The 21,760-nt window shown below is 41.5% G+C and overlaps 1 protein-coding gene across 3 annotated transcripts in view; it reads right to left on the reverse strand.

Moving 5' to 3' along the window:
- Positions 1 to 21,760, reverse strand: part of Neurl4 (neuralized E3 ubiquitin protein ligase 4) — a 508,598-nt gene that overhangs the window by 101,223 nt on the left and 385,615 nt on the right. For all 3 annotated transcript variants that reach the window (XM_071695559.1, XM_071695560.1, XM_071695561.1), the window contains 2 exons: positions 17,201 to 17,394; positions 9,203 to 9,451 (listed from right to left, as the gene is read on the reverse strand). In XM_071695559.1, the coding sequence (XP_071551660.1) occupies positions 9,203 to 9,451; positions 17,201 to 17,394 (443 nt within the window). The remainder of the gene's footprint in view (positions 1 to 9,202; positions 9,452 to 17,200; positions 17,395 to 21,760) is intronic.

The raw sequence follows: 21,760 nt of genomic DNA on the forward strand, positions 1-21,760 counted from the left end.
TTTACCTCACTCACCACCCAGTCCATAAACGAAACAAAAAGCCTTGATGACATCACACGCCCCTGCCACAGGCCAACCTTCAACAGGATCTACTTGCTCTCCTTCTATCTACTTGCACATAAGTTACACTTCTACTGAAGACTTACCACTGCTTACAGTAGTTTTCCTCCCACACCATATATTTGTAAGACATTCTACAAGGCATCTCTATCAACCCTATCACATGCTTTCTCTAGATCTATAAATGTCACACAAAAATCCTCTTTTTCTCCAGGCATTTCTAACACACATTCTTTAAAGCAAACACATGATCCACACATGGATAATTATTACTGCTTATGCACCTGGCCATAAGGAGGAGGGTGATGAGAGGCAACTGTTTTGATAGTACCTGAGAGGGTGAAGGCAATTTTGAAGCTAGAGTTTAGGTAATAGCGATGGGTGATTTAAATGCAAGTGAGTAATATGGCAAGTGAGGGTATAACTGAGGAACATGGGGTATTCTGTGAGGTGAAAAGAAATGGTGAACAGTTTGCAGTGTTCTGTGCTGATAAAGGCCTGGACCTGGAATAACCAGTTTATAAAGAGGGACATACAAAAGTATACATGGGTGGGGAGGAAAGATGGTAAGAGAGTATTACTGGATTATGCACTAACTGACAGGTAGGTAAAGGGAAACTCTTGGATAAGAATGAGTTGAGAGGGGCACTTGGTGAAATGTCTGACCAATACCTGGAAGGCAAGAGTGAAGATCTGTTGGGGTTATCTGAAAAGGGGGAACAAATCAATGAAAAGGTGCTGGTGAAAGTACATGAACTTGGAAAAAAATCGTGTGATGAAATACCAGTTGGGACTGGGTGTAGAATGCTGAAAGGTGAGAATACACGAAGCAAAGGGAGTGGGTAAGGATTGGAGATACTTAGTGAAGCAGTGCTGGTATGTGAAAGAGAAGTGTTTGACATGCAGGAAGGCAGATAAGAAAATTTAATGTGTGATGGGATGACCATAACACCCCACACTTGCCACCCTATCATCAAACACATGCAGCAGTCTTTCAAAATACTCACACTATCTCCCCCTTCTTCATCACTATCTGTTACCACTTCCACTTTTGCCCCCTTCAATGATGTCCATATTTGTTCTCTTGTTTTTTGTACATTATAAACCTCCTTCCAAAACATTTCATTCTCCTAAAAATTCAGAGACAATCGCTTACTCCATCTCTCATTTGCCTTCTTTTTTCTAGCCCCTGCACCTTCCTCTTTACCTCCTGCTGCTTTCTTTCATGCAACCCCTATCTACTTCCAGGTCCCACAGACCTTTCCATGGTTTACCCCAGACGTTTCACATGCAATGGTTCAGTCTATTGACAACAAGTCAACCCCTATATACCATATTGTTCCAGTTCACTATATTCTTTGCACGCCTTTCATCCTCCTGCATGTTCAGGCTCCAATTACTCAAAATCCTTTTCACTCCATTCTTCCACCCCCAATTTCGTCTCCTGCTTCTCTTTGTTATCTTGTCAACCTTTCCTCACTCATTCTCTCCATATGTCTAAACCATTTCAACACACCCTCTTCTCCTCTCTCAACCACACTCTTTATATTTCCACTCATCTCCTTACACTTTCATTACTTACTCGATCAACTGAACCACCTCACACCACATATTGTCCTAACATTTCATTTCCAACACATCCACCTTCCTCTGTACAACCCTATCTATAACCCATCTCTCACAACCATATAATACTGTTGGAACTATTATTCCTTCAAACATACCCATTTTTGCTCTCCATGATAACGTTCTCGCCTTTCACACATTCTTCACTGCTCCCAGAACCTTCGACCCCTCCCTCCACCCTGTGACTCACTTCCATGGTTCCACTCGCTGCTAAGTCCACTCCCAGATACCTAAAACACTTCACTTCCTCCAGTTTTTCCTCATTTAAACTTACATGCTAATTAACTTGTCCCTCAACCCTACTGAACCTAATAACATTGCTCTTACTCGCATTTACTCTCAACTTTCTCTTACACACTTTTCCAAACTCAATCACCAACTTCTGAAGTTTCTCACTCGAATCAGCCACCACAGTTGTATCATCGGCAAACAACAAGTGACTCACTTCCCAGGTCTCTCTTCCCCAACAGGCTGCATACTCGCCCCTCTCTCCAAAACTCTTGCATTTACCTCTCTGACCACCCCATCCATAAACAAATCAAATAACCATGGGGACATCACACACCCCTGCCTCAGACTGACCTTCAGTGAGAACCAATCACTCTCCTCTCTTCCTATTCGTACACATGCCTTACATCCTTGGTAAAAACTTTTCACTGCTCCCAGCAGCTTATCTCCCACACCAAATACTCTTCAGACCTTCCACAAAGCATCTCCATTAACCCTATCATATGCCTTCTCCAGATCCATAAATGCTATATACAAATCCATCTGTTTTCCTAAGTATTTCTCACACTCATTCTTCAAAGCAAACACCTGATCCACATATCTGGGAGTGATGAAGGATGTGTGGAAAGAGAGAACATTGTCTTGGAGAGCTAAAATTGGTATGTTTCAAGGAACAGTAGTTTCAACAATATCATGTGGTTGTAAGGCATGGGCTCTAAATAGGGTTGTATAGAGAAGGGTGGATGTGTTGGAAATGAAATGTTTGAGGACAATATGTGGTGTGAGGTGGTTTGAATGAAAGGGTAAGAGAGATGTGTGTAATAAAAAGAGTGTGACTGAGAGAGCAGAGGTTGTATTGAAATAGTTTGGACATAAGGAACAATGAGCGAGGAAAGGTTGACAAAGAGGATATATGTGTCAGAGGTGGAAGAAACAAGAAGTTGGAGACCAGATTGGAGGTGGAAGGATGGAGTGAAAAAAATGTTGAGTGATTGGGGCCTGAACATGCAGGAGGGTGGGAGGCATGCAAAGGAATAGAGGGAAATGGAACGATGTGGTATACCAGGGTCGACCTGCTACAACATCTGGGGTAAACCATGGAAAGGTCTGTGGGGCTGGATGTGGATAGGGAGCTGTCTTCAGTGCATTACACATGACAGCAAGAGACAGTGTGTGTGAATGTGGCCTTTTTTGCCTGTTTTCCTGGTGTTACATCACTGATGCAGGGGGTAGCAATGCTGTTTCCTGTAGGGTAGGGTGGCAATGGGAATGGATGAAGGCAAGCAAGTACATGTGTATATATGTATATGTCTGTGTATGTGTAGGTATATGTATGTATATATACATGTATGTGTGTGTATGCATATACGTGTGTCTGTGAGTGGATGGGTCTTTCTTTGTCTGTTTCCTGGCGCTACCTTGCTGACAAGAGAAATGGCACTCCCGTATCAGGTAGCAGCTTTGACGCACGAGACCAGGTTATAGTGATGGGTGATTTGTAAGCAAAGGTGAGTAATGTAGCAGTTGAGGGTATAATTGGTGCACATGGGGTGTCCAGTATTGAAAAAGGAAGTGGTGACGAGCTTGTGGATTTGTGTGCTGAAAAAGGACTGGTGATTGGGAATACCTGGTTTAAAAGAGAGATATCCATAAGTATACATATGTAAGTAGGAGAGATGGCCATAGAGTGTTATTGGATCATGCGTTGATTGATAGGCACGTGAGAGACTTTTGGATGTTAATGTGCTGAGAGGGCCAACTGGAGGGATGTCTGATCATTATCTTACGGAGGCAAAGGTGAAGATTTGTAGAGGTTTTCAGAAAAGAAGAAAACTGTTAGGGTGACGTTGGGGTGAAGAGAGTGGAGAGAGTAAGTGAGCTTGGAAAGGAGACTTGTGTGGAGAAGTACCAGGAGAGATTGAGAGCAGAATGGAAAAAGGTGAGAGCAAATGACGTAAGGGGAGTGGAGGAGCAATGGGATGTATTTAGGAAAGCAGTGATGGCTTGCATAAAAGATGCCTGCGGCATGAGAAAGGTGGGAGGTGGGCAAATTAAAAAGGGTAGTGAGTGGTGGGATGAAGAAGTAAGATTGTTAGTGAAAGAGAAGAGTGAGGCATTTGGATGATTTTTGCAGGGAAATAGTGCAAATGACTGGGAGATGTATAAAAGAAAGAGGCAGGAGGTCAAGAGAAAGGTGCAGGAGGTGAAAAAGAGGGCAAATGAGAGTTAGGGTGAGAGAGTATCGTCAAATTTTAGAGAGAATACGAAGTGTTGGCTTGTGCAAAACATGCCTGTGGCATGAGAAAGGTGGGAGGTGGGCAGATTACAAAGGGTAGTGAGTGGTGGAATGAAGAAGTAAGACTGTTAGTGAAAGAGAAGAGTGAGGCATTTGGATGATTTTTGCAGGGAAATAGTGCAAATGACTGGAGGATGTATAAAAAACAGAGGCAAGAGGTCAAGAGAAAGGTGCAAGAGATGAAAAAGAGGGCAAATGAGAGTTAGGGTGAGAGGTAATAACAAGAAGTGGTAAGGTAAGAAGGAGATGGAGTGAGTTTTGAAGGTTTGTTGAATGTGTTTCGTGACAGAGTGGCAGATATAGGGTGTTTTGGTCGAGGTGGTGTGCAAAGTGAGAGGGTTAGGGAGAATGGTTTGGTAAACTGAGAAGAGGTAGTGAAAGCTTTGCAAAAGATGAAAGCTGGCAAGGCAGTGGGTTTGGATGGTATTGCTGTGGAATTTATCAAAAAAAAGGGGGTGACTGTGTTGTTGACTGTATATATGGTTCATGGTGAAGTGTCTGAGGATTGGCAGAATGCTTGCATAGTGCCACTGTACAAAGGGAAATGGGATAAAGGTAACTGTTCAAATTACAGAGGTATAAGTTTGTTGAGTATTCCTGGGATATTATATGGGAGGGTATTGATTGAGAGGGTGAAGGCATGTACAGAGCATCAGATTGGGGAAGAGCAGTGTGGTTTCAAAAATGGTAGAGGATGTGTGGATCAGGTGTTTGCTTTGAAAAATGTATGTGAGGAATACTTAGAAAAACAAATAGATTTGTATGTAGCATTTATGGATCTGGAGAAGGCATATGATAGAGCTGACAGAGATGCTCTGTGGAAGGTATCAAGAGTATATGGTGTAGGAGGCAAGTTGCTAGAAAGCAGTGAAAAGTTTTTATCAACGATGCAAGGCATGTGTACGAGTTGGAAGAGAGGAAAAAAATGGTTCTCAGTGAATGTTGGTTTGTGGCAGGGGTACATGATGTCTCCATGGTTGTTAAATTTGTTTATGGATGGGGTTGTTAGGGAGGTGAATGCAAGAGTTTTAGAGAGAGGGGCAAGTATGCAGTCTGCTGTTGAAGAGAGGGCTTGGGAAGTGAGTCAGTTGTTGTTTGCTGATGATACAGCATTGGTGGCTGATTCAGGTGAGAAACTGCAGAAGCTGGTGACAATTTGGTAAAGTGTATGAAACAAGAAAGCTGAGAGTAAATGTGAATATGAGAAAGGTTATTAAGTTCAGTAGGGTTGAGGGACAAGTCAAATGAGAGGTAAGTTTGAAGGGAGAAAAATTGGAGGAAGTGAAATGTTTTAGATATCTGGGAGTGAATTTGGCAGCGGATGGAACCATGGAAGCGAAAGTGAGTCACAGAGTGGGGGAGGGGGCGAAGGTTCTGGGAGTGGTGAAGAATGTGCGGAAGGTGAGAACGTTATCTTGGAGAGCAAAAATGGGTATGTTTGAAGGAATAGTGGTTCCAACAATGTTACATGTTTGTGAGGCATGGGCTATAGATAGGGTTGTGCAGAGGAGGGTGGATGTGTTGGAAATGAGATGTTTGAGGACAATATGTGGTGTAAGGTAGTTTGATCGAGTAAGTAATGAAAGGGCAAGAGAGATGTGTGGTAATATAGAGCGTGGTTCAGAGAGCACATGGTCACATGGAGAGAATGAGTGAAGAAAGATTGACAAAGAGGATATATGTGTCAGAGGTGGAGGGAACGATAAGAAGTGGGAGACCAAATTGGAGGTGAAAAGATCGAGTGAAAAAGATTTTGAGCGATCGGGGCCTGAACATACAGGAGGGTGAAAGGCGTGCAAGGAATAGAGTGCACTGGAATGATGTGGTATACCGGGGTTGACGTGCTGTCAATGGATTGAACCAGGGCATGTAAAGTGTCTGGGGTAAACCATGGAAAGCATTGTGGGGCCTGGATGTGGAAAGGGAGCTGTGACTTTGGTGCATTACACATGACAGCTAGAGACTGAGTGTGAACGAATGTGGCCTTTGTTGTCTTTTCCTAGCGCTACCTCGCCGAGCACGGGGCTAGGGGGGGGGGTGCAGTTTCATGTGTGGTGGGGTGGTGACAGGAATGGATGAAGGCAGCGGGCATGAATATGTACATGTGCATATACGTATATGTCTGTGTATGTATATGTATGTATACATTAAAATGTATAGGTATGTATATGAGCGTGTGTGGGCGTGTGTGTATATACATATGTATGTGGGTGGGTTGGGCCATTCTCTCATCTGTTTCCTTGCGCTACCTCGCTAACGCAGAAGACAGTGACAAAGTATAATTAAAAAATAATAAATAATAATAATGATAATAATATTAATAAAAAAACCCTAGGGTTAGTGAAGAAAGAATACTTCCCATGTATTCCCTTCGTGTTGTATAAGGTGACTAAAAGGGGAGGGAGTGGGGGGCTGGAAATCCTCCACTCCAATTTTTACTTTTCCGAAAGAAGGAACAGAGAAGTGGGCCTGTCCTCTGTTCTTAACACTACCTCGCTAATGTGGGAAACGGCAAATATGTATGAAAAAAATAATAGCAATACATATAGATAGATAAATAGATTGATATCTGGGAGTGTACTTGGCAGTGAATGGAAGCATGGAAGGAGAAGTGAGTCAGAGGGTGGGGGAGAGAGAAGGCAAAGGTTCTGGGAGATATGAAAAATGTGTGGAAAGAATGATATTTACAAGGGCAAAAGTGGGTATGTTTGAAGGAATAGTAGTTCCAACAATATTCTTTGGCTGCGAGGCATGGGCTTAAGATCGGGTTGTGCAGAGGAGGGTGGATGTGGTGGAAATAAAATGTTTGACAACATGTGGTGTGAAGTGGTTTGACTGAGTAATTAATGAAAAAGTAAGAGATGTGCAGGAATAAGATGAGGGTGGTTGAGAGAGGAGAAGGTGTGTTCAAATGATTTGGAAATATGGAGAGAATGAATGAGTAAAGGCTGACAAAGAGGATATATGAGTCAGAAGTGGAGGGAGCAAGGAAAACCAGAAGACCTAACTGGAGATGGAAGGATGGAGTGAAAAAGATTTTGAGCAATCTAGGCCTAAACATGCAGGAGGGTGAAAGGCGTACATGGAACAGAGTGAACTGGAACGATATGGTATACTGGGGTCGACATGCCGTCAATGGACTGAACCTTAGCATGTGAAACATCCTAGGTAAACCATGTAAAAGTCTGTGGGGCCTGGAAGTGGATAGGGGGGCTGTGGTTTCAGTGCATTACAAATAACAGCAAGAGAATGATATGTGAGCAGGTGTGGCCTTTCTTCATCTGTTTCCTGGTGCTACCTCGCTGACGCAGGAGGCAGCAATCGGGTGTGAGGGAAGAGAAGAAAATGAATGTTATCTTTTTCACTTTCCTTCATGCAATTTGTGCTATTTCATGTGGGGCTGGGTGGCACTGGGAATAGATGAAAGAAAGCAAGTGTCAATATGTACATGTGTGTCTGTATGTGTATGTATGTACGGACATATATGTATATGTATGTATGTGTAGGTTTTACTTCTCCAAAAGAAGGAACAGAGAAGGGGGCCAAGTGAGGGTATTTCCCTCTTAAGCTCCGTCCTTTGTTCTTAATGGTACCTCACTAACGTGGCAAATGGCGAATATCCATGAAAAAAAAAAGTGTGTTTGTGAGAGGATGTGTCTTTTCTTGTCTGTTTTATGGTGCTTCCTTGCTAACACAGGAAACCTTGCTAACACAGGAAACAGCAATCAAGAACCTTTCTTGATACTGATGAATTACTGCCATACAAAACCTATTTATGATCACTAGAGTTGAGAAATATATGTAAAAGTATGTATGTGTGTGTATATGTATATATATGTGCGTATATGAGTGGATGTGTCTTTCCTCGTATGTTTTCTGATGCTTCCTTGCTAACACGGAAAACGGCAATCAAGAACCTTCCTAGCTACTGATAAATTACTGCTGTACAAAATTCATTTATGATCACTAGAGTTGAGAAAATTTTCAGAAATTCTCACTAATTCTTTAGAAGCTACAAAATAAGCATAAAAGTGTTATATACAAAAACAAACCTGGGTTCATTAAAAAGGTATGTAGAGTTAGGTATTAATGTGATAATCTTACAGCTGACCCCTCTTTTGCACTGATAACTAGACCCTGGCAATTTGTGAGTTTGTCTCTATATTCTAAGAAAGAGAGTCAAGTGATAGCAACATGTCATTAACGACATTCTGACAAGCAATAATTGGGGTAAATGAGACACCAGATTATATGCACAGTTGATCAGAAAGTCCACATGAACTAATATCTACCCTGGTACCCACTTCACCGAGATTCTTGTCAGTTCCAGGCTATGTAAGTAGGTATTTTCCTGTATAAGGCCAAATAATATGATACAAGAGACAATATTTTCATTGTCATTATGATTTACTATGCTTACATTTTTGTTATAACGTGTATCTTTTATCTCTTGCAATAATACAAGTTACATAACTGAGGATACAAGTGACAGGCTATCATATAAAAACATTTGCTCACTAAATTGTTACCTCATCCAATATCAGTCTTCTCTCTACATTTTAACCATTTTCAGCCTTTTCTCTACAATATATTCTCATTCATATCAAAAACAAACCAAAAATATGTATTCTTATTTCTGTAGAAATGATTAAAGATATGGTAAAAAAAATCAACAACAATAATAATAATAATAATAATAATAATAATAATAATAATAATAATGATAATATTATCATATTTCATATATAAATAATAATAACAATAATAATAATAATAATATAGTAAGCAATAATAACAAACAGAAGTAATAATTAACTGTCACTTGTATCATATACAATACCAAAAATATAAATACAGTAAATAACTGAAATAACAATAACCTTATCACATTTATCATCAAAGAAATCTAGAATGATCATGAGAAGACACTGCATAATTATAAAGAGAAGCAAACTTGATAGTTTACACTCAAAAAGTGGAATTTTGACATACCTGGGGGCAAATTTTCACATGCCATGCCTTGGTCCTCTCCATTAACATAATAATGAAGTGAGCCATCTGAATGCCTCATCATTCCCACCCTAGTACCAACAGCAAGGGCATCCAAGTCACAACGGTAATTGTTCATAATGGTCACACCATCACGCATAACTGAAGATCCACTAAGCATCCATGTGTCGTAGTCAATGTCAGTCATGGTGCTTGGAAAATCTATTTCTTCTGGTGGGATAGCAGTGACTCCTACAGGTAGATAACAAACAAATGAAAGTTAAATAAAGCAAAATCAATGTTAATAAAAGGAAGGAAACATTTTAATGTAAGGAGAAACAGGTATGGATATCACTGGAGTGATACAGACAAGCATCAGAGATATAGATATATATAGATGGATTAGACATAGGAAGCTGTGAAGGAAAATGAAAACATATCAAAGCAACTTGAATAAAAGTGTGGACAGAGAGAAATGTAGGAACTTTAAAAGGTATTTTACCACTTTTTGTGTGAAACAATATGACAGCATGGCTGAAGGGATTCTGGGAAATACCCATTGTTCTGGCCTCACACTGGTAGCCCTGTCATGATACTGTAATGCATCAATTGCTAGCAACACTTCCTGTCATTTGCCATGGTGAATGTTCTATCACTCTATCTATATCTCTGATGCCTGTTCCCTTCTAGAACTTCTTCCAGAGGGAGGCCACGACAATAAAGGCTCTGTAACCAGTGAACTCCAGTGCTGCTTCTTAGCAAAGCTTTAGTACCTCACCCTTAACAGGCCATTGGCAGAAGGCAAGTCCAGCACAGTGCTTGCAAAGGCTCATACCTAATGTTCCTACTGACTACTACTATCTTATGCTCCTGCCTAATGTTCCTGCCAGCAACTTTTATCTAATGTTTCTCCCTAATGCTCCTAGGTAAATGTTCCAACCTACTACCTATATCTATTGCTCCTATCATTTTACCAAAAGGCAGGGCTGGCACGTAGTACTCACCACAGGAAAATCTAGTTACAAAGAATGAGCAGTGTGAGTTCAGTGTTATCAAGTTATGTGTAACAAGGAGAGACTGCATATTTGTGGACAAAATGCCAGTTCATGTGTGGGAGAAGGAAAAGACAGCTATCTGAGTCAGAAGAGTGCAACTTGACAACCAATGATGAGCTGGCTCACTATGCAGCTGTCACTAACCCTCCTGATACCTAAGCAGATATTATTGGTAATATACCTCCTTAGTCGATGGCTGTCTATTAACTGTCAACTGATTTCATATACTGATAGAAATAAATATTAAATCCCTGGGGATAGGGGAGAAAGAATACTTTCCATGCATTCCTCACGTGCCATAGAAGGCGACTAAAGGGGACGGGAGCGGGGGGGCTAGAAACCCTCCCCTTCTTGTATTCTAACTTTCTAAATGGGGAAACAGAAGAAAGAGTCACGTGGGGAGTGCTCATCCTCCTCAAAGGCTCAGATTGGGGTGTCTAAATGTGTGTGGATGTAACCAAGATGAGAAAATAGGAGAGACATGTAATATGTTTGAGGAAAAGAACCTGGATGTTTTGGCTCTGAATGAAACGAAGCTCAAGGGTAAAGGGAAAGAGTGGTTTGGGAATGTCTTGGGAGTAAAGTCAGGGGTTAGTGAGAGGACAAGAGCAAGGGAACAAGTGGCACTACTCCTGAAACAGGAGTGGTGGGAGTATGTGATAGAGTGTAAGAAAGTAAACTCTAGATTGATATGGGTAATACTGAAAGAGGATGGAGAGAGATGGGTGATTATTGGTGCCTATGCACCTGGGCAAGAGAAGAAAGATAATGAGAGGCAAGTGTTTTGGGAGCAGCTGAGTGAGTGTGTTAGTAGTTTTGATGCACGAGACCGGGTTACAGTGATGAATGATTTGAATGCAAAGGTGAGTAATGTGGCAGTCGAGGGAATAATTGGTGTACATGGGGTGTTCAGTGTTGTAAATGGAAATGGTGAAGAGCTTGTATATTTATGTGTTGAAAAGGGACTGGTGATTGGGAATACCTGGTTTAAAAAGAGAGATATACATAAGTATACGTATGTAAGTAGGAGAGATGGCCAGAGACCGTTATTGGATTACATGTTAATTGATAGGCACGCGAAAGAGACTTTTGGATGTCAATGTGCTGAGAGGTGCAACTGGAGGGATGTCTCATCATTATCTTGTGGAGGAGAAGGTGAAGATTTGTAGAGGTTTTCAGAAAAGAAGAGAGAATGTTGGGGTGAAGAGAGTGGTGAGAGTAAGTGAGCTTGGGAAGGAGACTTGTGTGAGGAAGTACCAGGAGAGACTGAGTACAGAATGGAAAAAGGTGAGGACAAAGGACGTAAGGGGAGTGGGGTAGGAATGGGATGCATTTAGGGAAGCAGTGATGGCTTGTGCAAAAGATGCTTGTCGCATGAGAAGCGTGGGAGGTGGGCAGATTAGAAGGGCAGTGAGTGGTGGAATTAAGAAGTAAGATTATTAGTGAAAGAGAAGAGAGAGGTATTTGGATGATTTTTGCAGGGAAATAATGCAAACGAGTGGGAGATGTATAAAAGAAAGAGGCAGGAGGTCAAGAGAAAGGTGCGAGACAAAAAAGAGGGCAAATGAGAGTTGGGGTGAGAGAGTATCATTGAATCTTAGGGAGAATAAAAAGATGTTTTGGAAGGAGGTAAATAAAGAGCGTAAGACAAGGGAGCAAATGGGAACATCAGTGAAGGAGGATAACGGGGAGGTGATAACAAGTAGTGGTGATGTGAGGAGATAGAGTGAGTATTTTGAAGGTTTGTTGAATGTGTTTGATGATAGAGGGGCAGATATAGGGTGTTTTGGACGAGGTGGTGTGCAAAGTGAGAGGGTTAGGGAGAAGAGGTGGTAAAAGCTTTGCGGAAGATGAAAGCCGGCAAGGCAGCGGGTTTGGATGGTACTACAGTGAAATTTATTAAAAAAGGGGATGACTGTATTGTTGACTGGTTGGTAAGGTTATTTAATGTATGTATGACTCATGGTGAGGTGCCTGAGGACTGGCGGAATGCTTGCACAGTGCCTTTGTACAAAGGCAAAGAGGATAAGAGTAAGTGCTCATATTACAGAGGTATAAGTTTGTTGAGTATTCCTGGTAAATTATATGGGAGGGTATTGATTGAGAGGGTGAAGGCATGTACAGAGCATCAGATTGGGGAAGAGCAGTGTGGTTTCAAAAGTAGTAGAGGATGTGTCGATCAGGTGTTTGCTTTGAAAAATGTATGTGAGAAATAGTTAGAAAAGCAAATGGATTTGTATGTAGCATTTATGGATCTGGAGAAGGCATATGATAGTGTTGATAAAGATGCTCTGTGGAAGGTATTAAGAATAAATGATGAGGGAGGTAAGTTGTTAGGAGCAGTGAAAAGTTTTTATCGAGGGTGTAAGGCATGTGTACATGTAGGAAGAGAGGAAAGTGATTGGTTCTCAGTGAATGTTGGTTTTTCGGCAGGGGTGCGTGATGTCTCCATGGTTGTTTAATTTGTTTATGGATGGGGTTGTTACAGAGGTAAATGCAAGAGTTTTGGAAAGAGGGGCAAGTATGCAGTCTGTTGTGGATGAGAGAGCTTGGGAAGTGAGTCAGTTGTTGTTCGCTGATGATACAGCGCTGGTGGCTGATGCGTGAGAAACTGCAAAAACTGGTGACTGAGTTTGGTAAAGTGTGTGAAAGAAGAAAGCTGAGAGTAAATATGAATAAGAGCAAGGTTATTAAGTACAGTAAGGTTGAGGGACAAGTCAATTTGGAGGTAAGTTTGAATGGAGAAAAACTGGAGGAAATGAAGTGTTTTAGATATCCGAGAGTGGATTTGGTAGTGGATGGAACCATGGAAGTGGAAGTGAATCATAGGGTGGGGGAGGGGGCGAAAGTTCTGGGAGCGTTGAAAAACGTGTGGAAGTTGAGAACGTTATCTTGGAAAGCAAAAATGGGTATGTTTGATGGAATAGTGGTTCCAACAATGTTATATGGTTGTGACATGTGGGCTATAGATAGAGTTGTGCGGAAGAGGGTGGATGTGCTGGAAATGAGATGTTCGAGGACAATATGTGGTGAGAGGTGGTTTGATCGAGTAAGTAATGAAAGGGTAAGAGAGATGTGTGGTAATAAAAAGAGTGTGGTTGAGAGAGCAGAAGAGGGTGTTTTGAAATGGTTTGGTCACATGGAGAGAATGAGTGAGGAAAGATTGACAAAGAGGATATATGTGTCAGAGGTGGAGGGAATGAGAAGTTGGAGACCAAATTGGAGGTGGAAAGATGGAGTGAAAAAGATTCTGAGTGATCAGGGCCTGAACATGCAGGAGGGTGAAAGACGTGCAAGGAATAGAGTGAATTGGAATGATGTGGTATACCGGGGTCGACGTGCTGTCAATGGATTGAACCAGGGCATGTGAAGCATCTGGGGTAAACCATGGAAAGTTTTGTAGGGCCTGGATGTGGAAAGGGAGCTGTGGTTTCGGTGCATTATACATGACAGCAAGAGACTGAGTGTGAATGAATGTGGACTTTGTTGTCTTTTCCCAGTGCTACCTCGCGCACATGCAGCGGGAGGGGGTTTTCATTTCATGTGTGGTGGGGTGGTAACGGGAATGAATAAGGGCAGACAGTATGAATTATGTACATGTGTACATATGTATATGTCTATGTGTGTATATATATGTATACGTGAGATGTATAGGTATGTATATGTGCTGAGTGTGGAAGTGTATGTATATACATGTGTATGTGGGTGGGTTGGGCCATTCTTTCGTCTGTTTGCTTGCGCTACCTCACTAATGCGGGAGACCAACCCTACTGAAACAACATATGTCATACTGATTATTTCAAAACCCATTGCATCCACTTGGAAAAACACTTTTTCTACCAAGTGCACAAGAAAATGCAAGAAGGGTAATGTACAAGAGAATGAAGGGAAGCATATACACCAGAGGAACGAACAACCAAAGAATCTGCACAATTGTATAAAGTGAGAAGTATTATAAAGAGTATAATAACAGAAATAGAAAGAAATAAGAACATCTCAAGTCAAAGTGTGAAAGATGCAAAAGGAGGATGTATGGATGGATGAAGCTTTGTAGAAATTATCTTCCCATACAAGAAAAGTGATAGAGTTGATAGAGATGCTCTGTGGAAGGTATTAAGAATATACGGTTTGGGAGGCAAGATGTTAGAAGCAGTGAAAAGTTTTTATCGAGGATGTAAGGCATGTGTACGTGTAGGAAGAGAGGAAAGTGATTGGTTCTCAGTGAATGTAGGTTTGCGGCAGGGGTGTGTGATGTCTCCATGGTTGTTTAATTTGTTTATGGATGGGGTTGTTAGGGAGGTGAATGCAAGAGTTTTGGAAAGAGGGGCAAGTATGAAGTCTGTTGTGGATGAGAGAGCTTGGGAAGTGAGTCAGTTGTTGTTCGCTGATGATACAGCACTGGTGGCTGATTCATGTGAGAAACTGCAGAAGCTGGTGACTGAGTTTGGTAAAGTGTGTGAAAGAAGAAAGTTAAGAGTAAATGTGAATAAGAGCAAGGTTATTAGGTACAGTAGGGTTGAGGGTCAAGTCAACTGGGAGGTAAGTTTGAATGGAGAAAAACTGGAGGAAGTAAACTGTTTTAGATATCTGGGAGTGGATCTGGCAGCGGATGGAACCATGGAAGTGGAAGTGGATCATAGGGTGGGGGAGGGGGCGAAAATCCTGGGAGCCTTGAAGAATGTGTGGAAGTCGAGAACATTATCTCGGAAAGCAAAAATGGGTATGTTTGAAGGAATAGTGGTTCCAACAATGTTGTATGGTTGCGAGGTGTGGGCTATGGATAGAGTTGTGCGCAGGAGGGTGGATGTGCTGGAAATGAGATGTTTGAGGACAATGTGTGGTGTGAGGTGGTTTGATCGAGTAAGTAACGTAAGGGTAAGAGAGATGTGTGGAAATAAAAAGAGCGTGGTTGAGAGAGCAGAGGAGGGTGTTTTGAAATGGTTTGGGCACATGGAGAGAATGAGTGAGGAAAGATTGACCAAGAGGATATATGTGTCGGAGGTGGAGGGAACGAGGAGAAGTGGGAGACCAAATTGGAGGTGGAAAGATGGAGTGAAAAAGATTTTGTGTGATCGGGGCCTGAACATGCAGGAGGGTGAAAGGAGGGCAAGGAATAGGGTGAATTGGATTGATGTGGTATACCGGGGTTGACGTGCTGTCAGTGGATTGAATCAGGGCATGTGAAGCGTCTGGGGTAAACCATGGAAAGCTGTGTAGGTATGTATATTTGCGTGTGTGGACGTGTATGTATATACACGTGTATGGGGGTGGGTTGGGCCATTTCTTTCGTCTGTTTCCTTGCGCTACCTCGCAAACGCGGGAGACAGCGGAAAAAAAAAAAAATTGATGACATACTAAACTGGAAAAAAACTATGCAGCACTGACTGGCCCAAAATGGGTTACAACATAAGTTAAAAAGGAATAATCATAAAATCAAGTGAAAAATGGCATATGGCTAGAGTAAATGAAACAAGGGAAGTGAGAGAGATGTGGGAGGTATTTCGGATTGCAGTGCTTAAATATGCAGGTAAAGTGTAAAGTGAGTGGCATGCAGAAAATGGGATGTGAAAGTATTAAGAAATGGTAGTGTGTGGTAAAATGAGTTACATCATTTGTGACATAAAGAATGGAGGTGTGTGGATGGTGCCTGCAGAGAAAAAGTGCAGGTGACCGAAGGGAGTACATGAGAAAGTTGCTGGAGGTCAAGAGGAAGTTATAGGAGCTGAAAAGAGGGCAAATGAGAGATGGGGACAGAGAATACAAATGAACTTCAGAGAAAAAACAAAAATATTTTCAAAGGATGGGTAGGGCGAGAAGAACAAAAGAACAGATGCAAGCACAAGTGAGAATGATGGAGAAGTGTTATCAGCAAAAAAGATGACAGGGAGAGATGGAGTGAGTATTCTGAAGGACTGATGAATGTGTCAGATGGGAGGGAGACAGACATGGTATGTTTGGAATGAGGTGATGTGAAGACATAACTACCTATGAGTACCTACGACAACAGTTTGACAAAATGGAAGGGTTGGTAAAAAGCCCTCATCATGTCTTACCTACTGAACTACAATGTCTCTAACTGCCACTCTTCCATACCTGTCTTTCTGAAGGTTAATAGGGAGTGTCTTCAGCCATGATTCAAGTTTTTTGAATGTTTCAACAGTAATGTCATGCATATTTCTTAGTTTTTTGTGACTGCGTTTAATAATCTTTTTAAACTCTTTTGCAAGACATTTGTATATGTTTGTGTAATATACCTTTGGTATGTTCCCAGAATCACTCTATCTTCCTTCCTATGACGCTTGATATAAGTGGTTACTCTTTATGCGCTCTTTTTTCGGCCATGCATAAATTATAACATATTTCTCCCTTCTGCTTTCTAGTTTGTAGAGTTCAGTTCTTCAACCTCTAAGGGTAGTTCACGTGTTCTCAACCACTGAATCTGCTCATCATTTGTTTCTGTATTCTTTCCAACTTATTTATTTCTACCAGTTTCATTACTGACCATACAACACAAGAAGTTCGATTTTGCTTCCTTTAGAAATATCCTATATTGCTTCTTCTTTTACACTTTTCTGTCACTTCCCACATTAGCAAGGTAGCAGTAGGAGCAGATGAGTGAGCCTTAGAGGAAAACCCACGGCTCATCTCCTGTTGCTTCTTTCATTAGTATTGAAGTCATCCTCTACATCAAGTAGGAGATACATGGGCAAGATTCTTTCCACCCATCCCATTTTCCTTATGAGCTTTCTGTCTCTTGTTTGAAAGTTATCATCATATCACTCAATATCTGGCTTGAGAGCACTATCTTGCCAATGTGCTCCACATATACAAGGCATTAATAATAACTCATATGATCTTATTCCTTCTTTACTCATGACTTCCTTTCCCATTTGGCCCTTTTAGGAATGTGCATTTGAAAAAGTATATTAAAAAACTGTAGTCTTACCTGCTTCTAAAGAACCAGACCATCTATCTACCATCTTGTCAATCATAACTTCAAACATTTCTCCTTCATGAAGCTGTCGGTTGCTGATAACAATAGCATCATTGAACTCTCCATGGGCATTTGGTCTCTGAGCAGTCAAACCCCCATTCAATATCCTTGCATTCTTGCCATGAAGATGATGAAACCTTAGATCACTGTAATATGAAATAAATGTACTTATTATGAATGACTTTGCTAAAGACATAAAAGGATAAAGGATACAATCAACACAAATGTCGACATTCTTTTTATATTGCTTTTGATAACTCTATGCCCCTTGTATACCATATTGCAATACTAAGAACAATGAATTTAACTATCATAAATACCAATATTCTCACATAATTTCTAGTGAGAGCTCTATGCCCCTTGTATATGACATTGCTCCAATTTCCTTTGTCCAATACATGCCTCAAACTCTCCTGCAAATTCAAGCCCGAACACCTCAAATAATCTTTCATGCCATCATTCCACTTCCACCTTAGCTTCTCCCCTTTTCCTATGTCCCTTGCTCATCCTCTTCGTGTCCTAACATATCAACACTCTCTCTTCAACACTTGTATACATGCTCCTTTTATTATCACACCTTTCTTACCCTATAATTTCATATTTGATCAAACCACCTCACATGACATACTGTCCTCATTTATTCAATTTTCCAACACATACAATCTGTTCCAAACTCTCTTATGTAAGGCTCATGCCTTGCACCCATAAATCATCACAACCACTTAACAATTTAACTTACCCATATTTGTACTTAGAGACAGTGACCTTTTTTTCCATACACTTCTCAATGTGTTTAAAACCTTAGCCCCCTCACCCAACCTATGGCTAACTTTTATGCCCATAGTTCAATTTACAGCCATGTTCACTCCTAAATATCTAATTACCTAATTTCCTCCAGGTTCTCACTATTCAAACACATACTCCAAAATCTCTCTCCATTGCTAAGCCTAATACTCTTGCTTTTATTCACTTTTATACACAACTTTCTTCTCTCATAATCCCAAACTCAAACACAAGCTTTTGCAGTTTCTCACATAAATTTGCTACCAGTGAAATGCTATCATCACACAGTTAATCAACCACTTCCCATTATATTTGTGTGAGTGTGTACTTTTTTTAATTCTTGATTGCCGTTTCCTGCATTAACAAGGTAGCACTAAGAACATATGAAGAAAGGCCACTTCTTCACATAACCATTCCTTAACTGTCATGTGTAATGCACTGAAACCACAGCTCCCCCTATCCACAACTAGGCACCACAGACAGACCTTTCTATGGTTTCCTCCAGATGCTTCACATGCTTATACTTATATATGTATATCTATTTATTATACTTTGTCGCTGTCTCCTACATTAGCAAGGCAGCGCAAGGAAACAGATGAAAGAATGGCCCAACCCACCCACATACACATGTATATACATAAATGCCCATACATGCACATATACATACCTACACATTTCAACATATACATATATATACATACTCAGACATATATACACATGTACATATTCACACAAGCTGCCTTCATCCATTCCTGCTGCCACCCTGCCACACATGAAATGGCACACCCCTTCCCCAGCATGTGCACGAGGTAGCACTAGGAAAAGACAACAAAGGCCACTTTTGTCCACACTCAGTCTCTAGCTGTCAAGTGTAATGCACAGAAACCACAGTTCACTTTCCACATCCAGGCTCCACAAAACTCTATCCCTGGGGTTAGGGGAGAAAGAATGCTTCCCACGTATTCCCTGCATGTCGTAAAAGGCAACTAAAAGGGGAGGGAGCAGGGAGCTGGAAATCCTCCCCTCTCACTCTTTAATTTTCCAAACAAGGAACAGAGAGGGGGGAAAGTGAGGATATTTCCTCAAAGGCTCAGTCTTCCCTCATTAACGCTACCTCGCTAATGCAGGAAATGGCACATATACATACCTATACATTTCAACGTATACATATAGACATACACAGACATATACATTTTTTTTTTTTTTTTTTTTTTTTTTTATACTTTGTCGCTGTCTCCCGCGTCTGCGAGGTAGCGCAAGGAAACAGACGAAAGAAATGGCCCAACCCCCCCCCCCATACACATGTACATACACATGTCCACACACGTGTATACATACCTACACAGCTTTCCATGGTCCACCCCAGACGCCTCATATGCCTTGATTCACTCCACTGACAGCACGTCAACCCCTGTATACCACATCGCTCCAATTCACTCTATTCCTTGCCCTCCTTTCACCCTCCTGCATGTTCAGGCCCCGATCACACAAAATCTTTTTCACTCCATCTTTCCACCTCCAATTTGGTCTCCCTCTTCTCCTCGTTCCCTCCACCTCCGACACATATATCCTCTTGGTCAATCTTTCCTCACTCATTCTCTCCATGTGCCCAAACCATTTCAAAACACCCTCTTCTGCTCTCTAAACCACGCTCTTTTTATTTCCACACATCTCTCTTACCCTTACGTTACTTACTCGATCAAACCACCTCACACCACACATTGTCCTCAAACATCTCATTTCCAGCACATCCATCCTCCTGCGCACAACTCTATCCATAGCCCACGCCTCGCAACCATACAACATTGTTGGAACCACTATTCCTTCAAACATACCCATTTTTGCTTTCCGAGATAATGTTCTCGACTTCCACACATTTTTCAAGGCTCCCAAAATTTTCGCCCCCTCCCCCACCCTATGATCCACTTCCGCTTCCATGGTTCCATCCGCTGACAGATCCACTCCCAGATATCTAAAACACTTCACTTCCTCCAGTTTTTCTCCATTCAAACTTACCTCCCAATTGACTTGACCCTCAACCCTACTGTACCTAATAACCTTGCTCTTATTCACATTTACTCTTAACTTTCTTCTTCCACACACTTTACCAAACTCAGTCACCAGCTTCTGCAGTTTCTCACATGAATCAGCCACCAGCGCTGTATCATCAGCGAACAACAACTGACTCACTTCCCAGGCTCTCTCATCCCCAACAGACTTCATACTTGCCCCTCTTTCCAGGACTCTTGCATTCACCTCCCTAACAACCCCATCCATAAACAAATTAAACAACCATGGAGACATCACACACCCCTGCCGCAAACCTACATTCACTGAGAACCAATCACTTTCCTCTCTTCCTACACGTACACATGCCTTACATCCTCGATAAAAACTTTTCACTGCTTCTAACAACTTGCCTCCCACACCATATATTCTTAATACCTTCCACAGAGCATCTCTATCAACTCTATCATATGCCTTCTCCAGATCCATAAATGCTACATACAAATCCATTTGCTTTTCTAAGTATTTCTCACATACATTCTTCAAAGCAAACACCTGATCCACACATCCTCTACCACTTCTGAAACCGCACTGCTCTTCCCCAATCTGATGCTCTGTACATGCCTTCACCCTCTCAATCAATACCCTCCCATATAATTTACCAGGAATACTCAACAAACTTATACCTCTGTAATTTGAGCACTCACTCTTATCCCCTTTGCCTTTGTACAATGGCACTATGCACGCATTCCGCCAATCCTCAGGCACCTCACCATGAGTCATACATACATTAAATAACCTTACCAACCAGTCAACAATACAGTCACCCCCTTTTTTAATAAATTCCACTGCAATACCATCCAAACCTGCTGCCTTGCCGGCTTTCATCTTCCGCAAAGCTTTTACTACCTCTTCTCTGTTTACCAAATCATTTTCCCTAACCCTCTCACTTTGCACACCACCTCGACCAAAACACCCTATATCTGCCACTCTGTCATCAGACACATTCAACAAACCTTCAAAATACTCATTCCATCTCCTTCTCACATCACCACTACTTGTTATCACCTCCCCATTTACGCCCTTCACTGAAGTTCCCATTTGCTCCCTTGTCTTACGCACCCTATTTACCTCCTTCCAGAACATCTTTTTATTCTCCCTAAAATTTACTGATAGTCTCTCACCCCAACTCTCATTTGCCCTTTTTTTCACCTCTTGCACCTTTCTCTTGACCTCCTGTCTCTTTCTTTTATACTTCTCCCACTCAATTGCATTTTTTCCCTGCAAAAATCGTCCAAATGCCTCTCTCTTCTCTTTCACTAATACTCTTACTTCTTCATCCCACCACTCACTACCCTTTCTAAACAGCCCACCTCCCACTCTTCTCATGCCACAAGCATCTTTTGCGCAATCCATCACTGATTCCCTAAATACATCCCATTCCTCCCCCACTCCCCTTACTTCCATTGTTCTCACCTTTTTCCATTCTGTACACAGTCTCTCCTGGTACTTCCCCACACAGGTCTCCTTCCCAAGCTCACTTATTCTCACCACCTTCTTCACCCCAACATTCACTCCTCTTTTCTGAAAACCCATACTAATCTTCACCTTAGCCTCCACAAGATATACATATACATATATACACATATACATAATTCATACTTGCTGCCTTTATTAATTCATGTGGCCACCCTTCCATACATGAAATGACAACCCCCTCCC

This window comes from Panulirus ornatus, chromosome 58, assembly GCF_036320965.1.
Source record: "Panulirus ornatus isolate Po-2019 chromosome 58, ASM3632096v1, whole genome shotgun sequence".
Lineage (NCBI taxonomy): Eukaryota > Metazoa > Arthropoda > Malacostraca > Decapoda > Palinuridae > Panulirus > Panulirus ornatus.